Genomic DNA, 13,877 nt, shown 5'->3' on the forward strand with positions numbered 1-13,877 from the left:
TGCATTCAAGAACCTTTATATCTTCCTTCCACAGTAGGGCCCAGAACTGCACAGTGCTCCAGGTGAGGCCTGTGAGGCCTGAGACCATTCAACACTGAATACGGCAGGATAATTTTGAGTGGCTGGTGATGCTCTCTTTGATGCCCCCCAGGACAGGCTTTGCCCTCTGGGCTGCCAGCGCTCTCTGCTGACTCACACTGAGCCTGCTGCCCACCAGCACCCCCAGATCCCCTTCTGCAGGGCTGCTCTTGAGCCACTCCTCTCTAGTCCATACTTGTGGCTGGCATTACCCCATCCTAGGTGGATCAGAATCCAGCATTTTGAATGGTTAAATAATTTCCTCCCATTAATCATCGCCTAATGCTCCAATGTGTATCTACATCCCTCTGCAAGGCATCTTGTTCCTCAAGAAAGTCAAAAGCACCTCCCACTTTGGTATCATCAGCAAACTTGCTAGTGGTGCATTCAACTCCTGCATCCTGATCACTGATATATACATATACATATACATATACATATACATATACATATACATATACATATATATATACATATACATATACATATATATCTCACCTATATATGTCAACAGCCAGCTGTAGCCCCATTCACTGCAATCCTGGCCAAAGGCCAGCTCTCACCCAGTGCATCACAAGTCCACTCTTTCCATGGATGAGCAACTTTTCCAGAAAGATGCTGAGGTACAGTATCAAAACCCTACTAAAATCCAGAAAAAACTGTGTCTATTGCTTTCCCTTCATCCACTAGGCAGGTGACCCTATTACAGAAGACTATCAAACCAGTTAAATGGAACTTCCCTTTTGTGTACCCATATTGACTGTTCCTTATGACTGTATCATACTTTAAATGCCTTTCAGTAGGATTCAGTATAATTATCTCCATAATTTTTCCAGAAACTGAGTCTAACTTAACAGGTCTTCTCTCATGCCTTTTTTTTCAGACTAGAGTAACACTGTCAAGCTTCCAGTCAGCCGGATCTCCCTAAACCTCCAAGATCTTTGACAGATGACTGAGAGGGGTCCTGCCGTAATATTCACTGGCTCTTTCAGAACACTTGGATGAAGCCATGAGGCCCCATGGACATTCAACTGATACAGCTGGTCCCTTACAATTCCAGTGCCCACAAATAGAAAGTCACTGTTCCCATATTTGTGGTCCTCCAACTCAGGGGACTGGGAAGCTGAAGGTCTACTGAAGACTGAGACAAAAAGTGCATAGAATGCATCTGCTTTTTCTTCCTTCCTGTTAGTCAGATTGACCAAGTATTATCAAATATTCACCACCTTCACCAAGTATCAGCCCAATATTTTCTTTAGACCTCATCTGAAGAAAGTGTTGTTTGAAACAACACTGGCCAGTTTCAACTCTAATTGAACTTCAGCCTTTCATGTCTTCTGCCTGTGTAAATGAACCACAGCTCTGTACTCAGGTTCCTGAGAAGCCTAACCTTGTTTCCAGAGGCCATACAGTTTATTTTCCTCCTGACCTACACAAGGAGTTCCTTGTTCAGACAAGTTGGTCTTCTGCTCTGCTTGCTTGACTCACAGCATGGTGAAGTTGGCTGCTCATGTGCTTTTCAATGGTGAATCTTAAAGACTGACCAGCACATGTGGACTCCAAAGTCCTTTAAAAGCAGATTCCCAGGGCACTCTGCTAAGTAATGCCCTGAATAGTATTAAGTTTGCTCTGACAAAGTCCAGAGAAGCAACTCTGCCATTCTTTTTTGTCTTTACAGTAAAAATTCTAAACTCAGCCATTTCATGAACACTGTAGCCAAGACAGCCACCTACTGTCACATCCCTCATAAGTCATTCTCTATTCCCAAATAGCAAGTCCAGGAGGGCATCTTTCCTGGTTGGCTCACTAAGTATGAATGACAAGCAGTTTTCTCCTCTAAGCCTCAAGAATTTCCAAGACTTGTCACAGAAGTATGATATTTCCAGTTGATGTCTGGGAAGTTGAAATCTCCCATAAGGACAAGGGCTACTGATCCAGAGAGTTCTCCTAATTGCCTATAGAATACATCTCGACTGGGCAATTAGTAGTAAACACCCTCTACAACATCTGCTTTGTTTTCCTTCCCCCCAGTCTTCACTCAGAGGCTCTTCACCACATCATCACTAACTCTAAGGGCTGTGCAATCAAACCTCTCCCTTACTTACAGTGCCACATGTCCCTCTCACTTGTCCTGCCTACTCCTGAAGCCTGTAGCCCTCGGTGCCAGCACTCCAATCACAGGACTCATTCCACTAGTAGTGATGATATCCAGCTCTGGGAGCTGACCAATGCTTCATCTTTCACATGCTAACCCTTCTTTAGCTCCTATGGTCCTCCCTCTGCACACTGCAGCAAAGTCAGTTTGCAGAGGTACAGCCAGCCAGCCAGCCTGGACTGGCCACTGCAGGCGCCCTGGGCTGAGCCTGACTGACTCTGCAGAGTGATGAGTTCAGGCCAAGAGAACAGAGCAGCATTCAAAGCATCATCTATTTGCCTGTTTGCACTCACAGTGGGGCCTTCTGTGTCTTCTATATTACTGAGAGCATGATTTCAAGTCCTTTCTATTATATTCTTCCTAACATATAGTCCAAGGGATTAAGAAATCATGTAACTGCCATTCACTGTTGATGAATGACAATTTTGCTTTCTTCCCTTGAATAATCCCAAAGAAGTTTCCACAGTTCTATATATATCTATCAACCTGACATTCAGTTTCTTGCCTATATCTGGTTTCTCCAATATTACTGCATCTGGTGCCAACCTGGCACCTATAAACCATTCATATTTGCCACTTTGTACAGCCTACTATCCTATACATCCAAACTCTAAATCAGTGCCTGCTTCCTGATTGTGCTCTGGTTTTTCTTTAGCTGCTTTCCCTACAGGCTTTGACATGATTGTGTACTTTACAGTCTGTCTATGACCCTGCTTTTCATCATCAAGTTTTACTCCACAGGACCTACTGGCCTTCCACACATTGAATTCAGCTCCTCTGTTCACATCCTGATGTTTACTGTCACAGAAATATTCTGCTCTGCAGCTTCATGTGTCTCTGTGCTCCTTCTCTTGCTATATTCTCTTGGTGGCTGCTTAATTGCTAGTATGCATGTGAATGTTCACCAGCTTTGCATTTAAACTGCAGTCCCTGACACAGTTGGTGAAGGCTTTCTAAACTGACTCTTTCAAGGTCCTGTTGTCTCCTGTACGTATCCCTAATTAGCTCATATTATAAAATACAATATTGCTAGATTATTTTGCAAGATAGTATTTACAATTAGATTTTGAAGAGACTGATTTTTGCAAAAGAATAATCTCCTATTTCTTTATATTTCTGATTACCTGTGTTGGAAGTTTATCTTTCTACTCTTCATACAATTTTATGTGCATCTCTCTGGTTACCAGTAATACCAATAATCCTCCTGGAGAACACAGCAGGCCTTTCTCCATCACAGCTGGTAGTAGGACTTAGTTTGTTTTCCTTCTTTATTTAGCCCTGGAGCCAGGTTGTACTTTTGCTACTGTGATCTAAGGAACAAGGTACTAAACATGTCCTCCTTTCCTCTTCATCTGCTCAGGGGAATGGGAATCCAAGACAATGCTCTGATTTTCTTGTTCTCTGCTTTGATACCTTTTAGGAAGTCTGTGTGTCACATCTTAGCTTTCTGATGGCATGTCTCTATGTGATCCACCTTGTGTGGCACCAGACACACAAATAGAGACATGCACAGATATTACACAGGGAGGGCTCAAACAATGCAGCATTTGTGTCTTAATCCTTCTTCAGTCTCTGCTACTCGACACTGCTAAAGCCTTACGGGTAAGAGATGTCTCTGACAGCCAGGATTTTAAGAGGCACGTAGGCACTTACTGATAAAAACAGGCACCTTGCAGAGTTTTCTCAGGGTGGCATTAAGTACTTCACTGCCTGATTCCCAAAGATTTTACTGCAATATAAGTAATAGGAGTCACTTCTGAAAATACCATTTGGTGCTCCTCTCTATCCTTATAAGCCTTTAATGTCTTTAAACATTTGACCATTGAATTTCCAGAGGTGACCTGGGTGATCACATGTGCACACCTCTTGATTAGGAGGCTGTTTACTCTCATGGTGGCATGCAGTTTTCTGAACCAGACACTGGCAACTCTCATCCCATTTACTTAGGCCAATGAATAGCCAAATCTGACTTCTTCATGCTCCCACTCCAATCTGGCATCCTCCAAGCACCACTTACCACTGTTTCAGCTCAACAGCACCATCTCTTTTCCTCTGGACACTACAGACCCAGATGTCAGCCAGCAGGGAAAAGCAGCTGCACAAATGTGTGCTCAAAACCACCTCCAGATCCTTCTGCACTAACTTCTCCTTCTTTGTGCCCATTGGTAGCACAGCAGCACCACCTGTACTGTGCAAGGCAAAATCTTCAGTAAAACCCCCAAACTATACACACAGGCACAACAGTGCTGCATGACAAGTATTTCACTCCCAGCTCATGCTGTGCCCTCTGTTTTCATCACCAGCTACTCTGCTGTAGTAGGTGATTATGTACTCATGGGCTGGAGAGTAATATTAAAAGGACTTTTTGCTTTTTCTTCGGTAAACACAACAGCTTCCTTGTGACCACTGAAACACAACTTCACCCCAAATATAACTGACAAACTACTCATCTGGGCTGAAACATCTCAAATTCATTCACTTTCTCTTTTCCCATCCACACTTTTATGGGAGCATAAGAATTACTGGTTTGGACTTCCAGCATAAATGATATTTTTCTTTCCCTTGAAGATTTACTTTAGATTTTCACCAGTACTTTAAGACCACATTTGTGGTTTAATTTGAAAAGACATGGTGCCTGTAGGGATTAGTGAAGTGCCTTGCAGAAGCAAGGGACTCAGTCTTCGATCGGAATAGAAGTCAAAAAGACAGTGATAAAGCTAGGAACAGTGATATTGCAGGTTGCAGTAGCCTTCACTGAAAAGTAATTGTTGCTATCAGATGAATGTTCTTATCATCTAGAAAATCACCAACCAGAATTCTCAGTTTGACTTCAAAGAAAATCCAGTACTCTCACCACAGGGCACTTACCACATTCATTAAGTCTCAGGAAAAATTCTTTTAATGTCTTGAATGCATATTTACAGCTTACTTTATATTTCTCTTTAATATTACTTTAAAATAAGAGAAAAACACCCATTCAACTCACATAAGTTGACCTACCATCCTCTGGAAATATCATAAAAACAGGCTAATGGTCTTTAAGATTCCTGTGACTCGTTTCTCTAATTTGCTGACTCCATAAAACAATGACTGTGGCGATCATTCTGAACCTTAATGTTCCTAGAAATAATGTATTAGCACTTAATGCATGATAGTGACACCAAGTATTGATGAAAAGTGTTACATGCAAGATCAAGTAGCCTCATCAAATGCTAATTATCAAAGTGGGGGCTGAAATGGACTTATCAATTCTACAGGAAGATTTTTTTTTTTCTATAATGGTGTGTGTGAAAAACAAACAAATGTGCAGGATAACAGCTGCAGCTGCATAAATAGCTGCATAAATACCGAGTTCCTTCCTGCAAAAACTGGAACTAAATTTATATGATTTACTGAGGGGTTCTTAAAACCTGCAAGTATCTGTGGCTGTGGATGAAGGTGAGGCAGAGTATTATGCCAGCTTGTTCTAGGACCAGGTTGGCCCTGGTTAATTTTGGTTTGTGATAGACCAAAAACTCTGGACCATGTCTTCTCTCGGTAGCTCATAGAGCTATGCAGAGAGCTGGGTAAGTCAAGTAAACTAATTTCCTGAGCTTCCATTTCCCCTATCCTGCAATCTAATGATGCCTGAAAGTTAAAAGGAAAAAAAAAAAAAACATTTTTGTCATTTTCTTCTGAAGATTCGTCTGGCATTACCATCCATAAAAGCACTGATTATTCTGGCTCACAGCTTCTCAGCTCCCCCAAATGAGGACTAATTAAGTATCATGTGATGAGCATCATGAGAATTACATTTTGTTCAGCCTGTTTCTCTCAGACTATACTCAGGGTATAGCTCTCCACCACAAGGTTTTAAATAGGTTTGTAGTAAATAGTGTCTTGAAATTCTGGGATCAAAGAACACAAAAAATCAGAGACACAGGAAGGCTTCAAGTGAAAGCTTGACCTGTAAAAGATGTTAATTTAATCCCACACTCATAATTGTCCTTCTGATAACTACAACATACTCATCAGGATCCTGTGCAATGCCTCCTGTAGGAAGTCCCCCTCCAGGGAGAAAATAACGGTAAACAAATAAACAAACCCTCCAAGTGAAAAAAAAGAGGAAAATATACACTTTAGTAATTTCTGCTCAAATGTCATACATGTAAACATAGCATGTGCCAGATGAACAGGAGTTTACAGTATGGGGTAAATACCAAGACAGTGTCTCACTTGCTCTTGAGACTTCCAAACCAGTAATTGACTGGCAGGTACTGTAAAGCCTCAAGTTTAGCTATGTGCAAATATTATTTCAGTGGCAAAATGTTTTCAGGTTACTACCCTGAGAAGCATCTGGAAAAAAAATACCGTTTTTCTTTTACAGGCAATGGGATTTCATGCAGAGTTCAATATCCCTTCTAAAGCACAACTTTCTCTTCCTAGCTCTTGTAAAAAATTAGGTTTTGTGTGGTTCTTGAAAAATCTTTCAAAATATATTTGTGACAGGATAAAGAGAAGACATGGTCTCTAACCTGGTAGTTCCCTAAAGACAATTTTGTTTTGACCTGGATTCCTGGTACCTTATGTAATCAGTCCATAGACTGAGTCAGCTCATGAGCTTCATTTGCAACAGTTTTGACAAATAATGTAATATATCCCAATATGCACAGAGTATATTCAGAGACCTATTGGTAGCAAAAAAATAAAAATAAAAAAAAAAAGCAAAAACCCCCCAACTTTCTGTTTAAGAGGAGTTAACTCCTTCCCACCTAAAACCTGCCCTCCCGCCCCAAAAGATACACTTACTTAGAATAGGCAATGTCTGGAATCAATTATAAATAGCTATAAATAGAACTGGAAATGTACAAAGAAAAATAATTAGGTTATGTTAGACCTTAGCAAAAGCTCTTATGCATTTTTCATTACATATTTTGATCTAAATTACAAAAAGACAGATTGGACCAATATTTCTTCTCTTTTGCCATTTTGACTGGTGCTGCCTCCTGAAATAGCTGCCCTTGGTTTCACCTGTCTTGCTCTTGTATTCAGTCAGTTGTCATTCACAGTCAGCAGCAGAGCAAATTGGATAAAATTTGGACTCCAAGCCAAAGCTGAAAAATACCTGAATTTGACTTATTTTCTCGGAGCTTGTTGTGCACTTCACAATTCAAGGTTCAATTTTAGTGTCTGTATTTTAGGTATAATCTGTATGCCTCTCATGGTCAGCACATTTAGGTTATCAGCCAAGGCTCAACCAGAGTTCTGCTATTACATTTTCTCAGCTAAAATTCAGCACTTCTAAATAACTGATAAGGACACACTTCCAAATGATTTATATAGCAAGACACCTCAAGGAACATTTTTCATTTCAAATACTGTCACTCTTTGGGATTGGGAGCGTGCAAGACATTGTTCTCAGCTTTTCCTGAACATGTGTCCTCTGGTTAGGAGCTTGTACTAATACTTGCAGATACAGATTGACTTCTTGTGCATGGTGATGAGTTGTTCAAAACACACACAGAAGTTCACAGGGAGGATCCTTTCTCCCTCATTCAGCTGTTACCCTGGTGTGCACAAAGCCATGCTTCATTATTCATGAGATGCTTTTTCTGTCAAAATCCAGGGGATTTGGAGCAGTACTGACCCATGACCTTTTCAACTGGCAGGGACGAATAATTCATAAGGGGTGAAAATGGAAGCAAGACAAGCCATCTGAGGCCTGGGCATGATTACTGTCCAAGGGGACCTTCCCCACTCCCCAAGGAATCTCAGTTACGAACCACTCCTCTGCACCCGCAACCTAATTCAGCTTCAACTCCGTCACAGACCTGCAGCACTACTTACATCTTCAATAAAAATTCCTTTTGCCAGTATGATAGGACATTCTGCATGATGGACAGACACTATTACCTTTCAGCTGGACATCTTACATTTAATGAGTGATGCTCAGCATGCAGCAGAAAGCATACAAGCAAATTTAGTTGCAGGTAAAATTAGGATTCCAGCATTGCCTCTTTTAAATTAAATGCTTTATATCTGGGCTGTTGTGGAATTCCAGTCACTATTTTATCCAGCTGGGGTGACTTCAAGTTGATTCTTCTACCTTTCAAGCATCCCAAAGTTTGTAGTCAGTGAAGATGTTTCTAAGACCATCATTCATTTCAAAATACATCTTGGCTTTTGGAAAACAGCTGAGTTGGTTCTGCTTAAAGAACAATGAACACATTATGGAAGGCCAGCAGTCTTCCATTATTAAATTAATGATATGCAGAACTGCTTTCAAAACATGATTTCATAGTCTGGTCTGCATGTCAGTGCACAATATGCAGAAATTTGTGCCCTCCTGGAGGCTTATAATAGTCTAACGACTCATAAAAACAAAAAAACATGTCAGCTCAGTGTGGAAGTCTGGTTTCAATTCACAAGAATTGACAAAAGCCACAAGAATAAAGCACTACACATGAAATAAGTTCTAAGGGGTGGAATATGTGCTACATTTACTGAAACATGTAAAATTAGCACCTAAATTTTAAGTTCCTGCAATAACTTAGGCAGTAAGCCCTAGGTGTCTCTGTTTCTTCTCATGTCAGCAGAGAGAAAGCAGGTGCTCCAGATGCAGGTGCCTCAGGTCTACAGGGAAAACTGATGATTGTTTTGAGGAGGCTGTTTCACTGGGCACCAGCCGGTTGCCTTGAGGTAGAGGACTGGATGCCATTCAAGAACTCCTGTAATTGAATTCTGCTTGTTCAAAGGACAGGCTATAAGACTCTGTTGAACTTTTTCAAAATGTAGAATCCTCCTGCAAGCTAAATGCTAATCCTGATACATTCCAGAGAAATTCATACATACTAAACTGAAAAAAATTCCTTTACTTCTTTTTATGAAGAGATCTATTAAATAAGCAATGAAAAAGTGCCTGGAAATTTCAAGGATAGGATATAACAACACAATAAAACAAATTTACATTCTAGTTAAAAAAAAAAAACAAAAATTTGCTAGATACTGAACCTGTAAATTTGTTGTTTCCCATTATAAGAAATAAGCTTCAGCTGAATTTGCTGTTGCAAACCAGCAAGGGCATGAGATGGTTACAGAGAGAACCACTCAACGGCTGTGACAATGACATGCAGGACAGAGAGGTTCATCTACAAGTGAGGAAAGAAAAGGTGAGACATTTTACTGCAGCAGAGCTCACTGGTGAGTTTGGCAGCTACATGCACAGCCTTCCTAACCTGCCCATGCTCTCAGCAATGCCCCTGAACACTTATGAAGCAGTAGTAGAATCAGTTTGCAGATTTGTCAAGATGTCAAACCCTAAACAAGACATACAGGGCATTTACCTTAGAAATGGCAAATGCATTTTAGAGCAAAAAATCTGAAGACAAGATTCTCACTGCCCTGAATACCTTGATGTAAGAGCTCACGGGGCCCATTGTTTATGCTACTCTGGCTGGCGTTCAGCCTTGTGAATAAAAGAAAAGTGCTGAACTGATATTCTGTCTAAGGCTGAAGCATCATTAATTACTTCAGAGCTATGTCAAGTCTTAGCAAATGGCAGAGAAGAGACTGAACTTCTGACGTTTTAAATTAAAATGTAACCCCTATTATTATGGGATTAATAGTTACATAAGTATAGCTTATGTAATTGTAATGTACATTTGGTAAGAGCTAAATTCTGTATTTTTTGTAGACCTAACTAAGAAGGCTTAAAAAGCAGGTAAATTCATGTTTGTAGCTCTTGTGATTTTATTGCTAATCTTACAATCATTTTTCTGAAGGCTGCTCCTACAATCAAGAGAACATAGTAAAAACTTCAGCCCCACTTTTTCCCCCTATAGATCCACATTCATTGCAAAGTTTTCAAAGGAAAAAGTTTAAATCTCTCAAATTAGAAAGCAAGGTTCCCAAAAGCAGAGATATATGTAAATGCCACACTTGGGGTGTCACTTGGGGTGACACATTTTGACAGAAGGAAGCTTCTTTTCACTAAGGTTGATCTGAGCCACCAAGACTCTTCTTCCCTGCCTGGATTTTGGCCAAGACAGTTTTGACCAACAGTGATAGAGGCATGTGCTCAGCTGCCTTGTCTGCAAACTGGCTCTACATCCTGAGGCAGAACCACTCCCCAAACCTGCTCCCACCATGGGCTTCATTACACCCCAGCCTTAGATGAACTTTTGACCATGGCAATGATTATATGTCTTCCCATCTGCTGCAAAGAACCCAACCAAGCTTCCTGTGGGCTGGATTTTGATAATCATAGCTTGTCACCAGGAACATCAGGCCCTTCTTGTCCTCTATCACATGTGTGCAAGTGACAAAATTATTTGAGAAATGACTGGGGTTTCACAAACCAGTTGTTCTGTTAAAACATGGGAGAATAATCAAGGCACTTTTTGTTTCATGGTATAACTTTTGTGGTTTACTAGTTCAGAATGAGTCTTCAGCATAACTCTAACAAAAAAAGGGCGTGTGTTGTGTTTCTCTTGACTAGCTCAGGAACAGAAAAGCCACTGTCTCTATAAAGTCCAAATGTGTCACTCTTGGTGCCAAAAACCTGGGTGCCATTTAACTGACAAGTTTGGGACACTCCCTCATGTGTAGTGCTTGTGCTCCTTGACAGATGTCCCAGTACATCTTGACACTGATGCCGCCTGTATGGGGGCTATATCCTCACCTTCACCCTCCTTCTGGGGGCTGAAAGTCGGGGAAGACCTCACACCAAAGAAACCCTTCCTGGAAAAGGCATGTGGAAGAAAATGAGTGCTATTACAGTTGGACAAAGCTGTCTCTCTGGCTCCTACGTGTGGATGGGCAGTGGAGGGAGATGAGCAGCTGAGGCAGAAGCAGAGTATTGCTTCACTGTGGCAGTGTCCTCTCAGTATAGTTTTGGCTGTTGGTGGTGTGCATGCAGGCACCCTGCCTCCCCCAGTGTTCTTGCAAACCTGTGCTGCAGGGGCCTGGGGCTCATGTCATGGGTCACAGCAGGGCACAGCTATCAGAAGTGACCCCATGGTCTGGTGCACCACACTGGCCTCACAGGGGAGACCCACCAGCACTAGAGATGGACATAAACAGGCATTTCTGCCCAAAGCAGCTCCTACAATTTGCTGCTTGTCCCTCTCCCAGCCATCTACAGGCATACCAGCATGGACAGTGGCTGTGACATGGATTGCTTCCTACTATGGGCCACCACAGGGCTGGCAAGTGACCCATGTTTGTCCCTGCATGAGAACATGGATGTCCAGGGAGAAGAAAAGGGCAAGGATGGCTTTTTTCAGTAGAGGCATGATGTGTGGGAAGACCCTGTCATGCTGAGGTTATCTTGGCACTAGAAGCAGCACAGACTATGAGAAACTATAAACCACCTGTGGGGGCTAATCTGTACACACACTGTGTAGATGACTGGGCAGGAAGACTGAGGCAGAGAAGCTTTGGGACTGTGACTATCCTCCCTTCTCTTCTACACCTTCAAGCTGCAAGTCGCCAGTTGGATTTCCTTATCCATAGTAACAGCAGGCAATTGCAATGGGTTTCAGTGCACTCCTGGTGAGTTTAGATCCTGTTTTTGCAAGGACCCCAGAAGCAGCCTCTTGGAAGCTCCTTTTGGGACCTGTGGGGATGTCTGGGAGGATGCTCTTCTGCATCCTCCTTTGAGAGAGGGAAGGATGGAGAGGGCTGCACTCTCAGCATGTGTAATGGTTTAAAAACCCCTTCGGTTTTTCTGAACAGCAGTTACTTGCTGGGTACAACACTTGTCAAAGTACAGCACATTTGCTCATCCTCCAGTGATCTGTACAGAAATAATTATTCCAAAAAGCTTTTTTTATCTCCAGCCTGTGAATTTCATACTGACATTGCTACCCTGCAGAGTAACAGATACGTTCAGGGTAACGGGATCACTCAAAATTACTCCTTTCTACAACAGAACCTGGTGCAACAGTTGCATTACTTCTAACAAATTGTAGGATTGCTTTTTGTTTTTTAAAGTGTTGCACTATTGTGAATCCAATTTGGCCTTATCCTCTGGCTCCCCATGACTGCCCACTGATTACTGCAAGGATAGGAACGGCAGATGCCAAGTACTGGCACACCAGGATGACAGCACCGTGTGACAGGTTCATGTGAGGGTGAGCCACTTTGGAAGAGGTGACGTAAGGGTGTGCCACCTGCTAAGGATGCCCAAATCCCACCTGCACCCCACCTTACCTGGGCTGGGGCACTGGAGGAGAGGTGGGTCAGGTCCCCAATCCTGGCAGCTGCCCGTGGGTCGCTGGAGCTGATGAGGACAGGGGCACTGATCTCCATGGAGTGCCGGTTGCTGGCAGCCTGGGAGGACTTGTGCGTCATGCTGAGGGCCGTGAAGGAGTGGCGTTTCTTGGCGTTCTTCTTGCCTTCCACCTGCCGCTGGGCCGCTCCGGCAGCCCCCGCGCCGGCCAGCGTGGAGCACGGTGCCAGACCCACCGCTGCTGCCGCTGCCACTGCCACTGTCTCCGTCGCCAGCGGCACGTCACAGCCCGAGGCGGCAGCCGAGCATGTCTTGTCCATCTCCATGAGCTGCTTGGCAGATTCATTCAGCTGTGTGGGGATGAAAAGGGAAAGATAAAAAAGGAGTTGTAGAGAGTGATAAGGTTCCCTCCACTGCAGGAAAGGAGGCTCAGGGGGACCTTATCTTTCTCTACAAACACCTGAAAGGAGGTTGTAGCATGGTGAGGGCTGGCCTCTTTCCCCAGGTAACAACTGACAGGACAAGAGGAAATGGCCTCGTTTTGTGCCAGGGGAGGTTTAGAATAGGATATCAGGAAAAATTTCTTCATTGAAAGGGCTGGCAAGCACTGGAACAGGCTGCCCAGGAAAGTGGTAGAATCACTGTCCCTGAAGGTATTTCAAAGACTTAAAAGACATGACACTTCAAAACCAAGGTTTAGGGGTAGGCTTGGCACTGCTGAATTAACGGTTAGACTGGATGGCCTTAGAGGTCTTTTCCAACCTAGATGATTCTATGAGTCTATTAATTTATTTGATTCATGGGGCCAGGTGAATTATATCCATCCACTTGTTAATGCCAGAAAGATCAAAAGAGGCAAAGTAAGCATCCAGAAGAGTTAAGCTAGAATCAGGCACCATGAATTTGTCCATATCAAGCTACACCATTTAAAAAAATGCCATTCCCCAAAACAGCTTGTCCCAGGCTGCTGAGTCAGAGCCCAGGGAAGGAGTCAGGAGCCTCTTGATCAAGGTTTGCTATTCGCAGTTCCATCACAAGCCTGTGCTTGGTGTTTGCCACACATCATTTTGGTCAAGAGTACAGCTACCAAATCTTCCCAGTTTCATCTCCCTGCCTCCCACCTAACATAGGTTATCCAAATGCAGATGCAAACTGATGGCATTTTCCCTAACTGTATTACCTAACTTTGGAAGAGCTTGGTGGCCACTAGAAGACTTGCTCAGGTTCAGCTTGAAAAAGGGGTCTCATCAGTTCTCTTGAAGGGTTCAACACTTGACCTACAGCTCACGAACACCGCACTAGGAGGCTCAGGACAGCCTTCAGCCCACTGTTCCTCATCCAATCCACACTCACAGATGACCTCGTGTCTATGCAGGCCAGAGGCATGTCATCTCCTTCACTGTCACTGAAGTCTCGTACCTCCCATCCTTCATA

The 13,877-nt window shown here is 42.9% G+C and overlaps 1 protein-coding gene across 1 annotated transcript in view; it reads right to left on the minus strand.

The window, feature by feature from the left end:
• SH3RF3 (SH3 domain containing ring finger 3) overlaps nucleotides 1-13,877 on the minus strand; it is a 92,449-nt gene that overhangs the window by 49,809 nt on the left and 28,763 nt on the right. Inside the window, exon 4 of the mRNA XM_088051279.1 lies at nucleotides 12,425-12,793. Within this exon, the coding sequence (XP_087907405.1) occupies nucleotides 12,425-12,793 (369 nt within the window). The remainder of the gene's footprint in view (nucleotides 1-12,424; nucleotides 12,794-13,877) is intronic.

This window comes from Pseudopodoces humilis, chromosome 2 (assembly GCF_049639895.1).
Source record: "Pseudopodoces humilis isolate 2021_Gansu_Grassland_sample_001 chromosome 2, ASM4963989v1, whole genome shotgun sequence".
Taxonomy (NCBI): Eukaryota; Metazoa; Chordata; class Aves; order Passeriformes; family Paridae; genus Pseudopodoces; species Pseudopodoces humilis.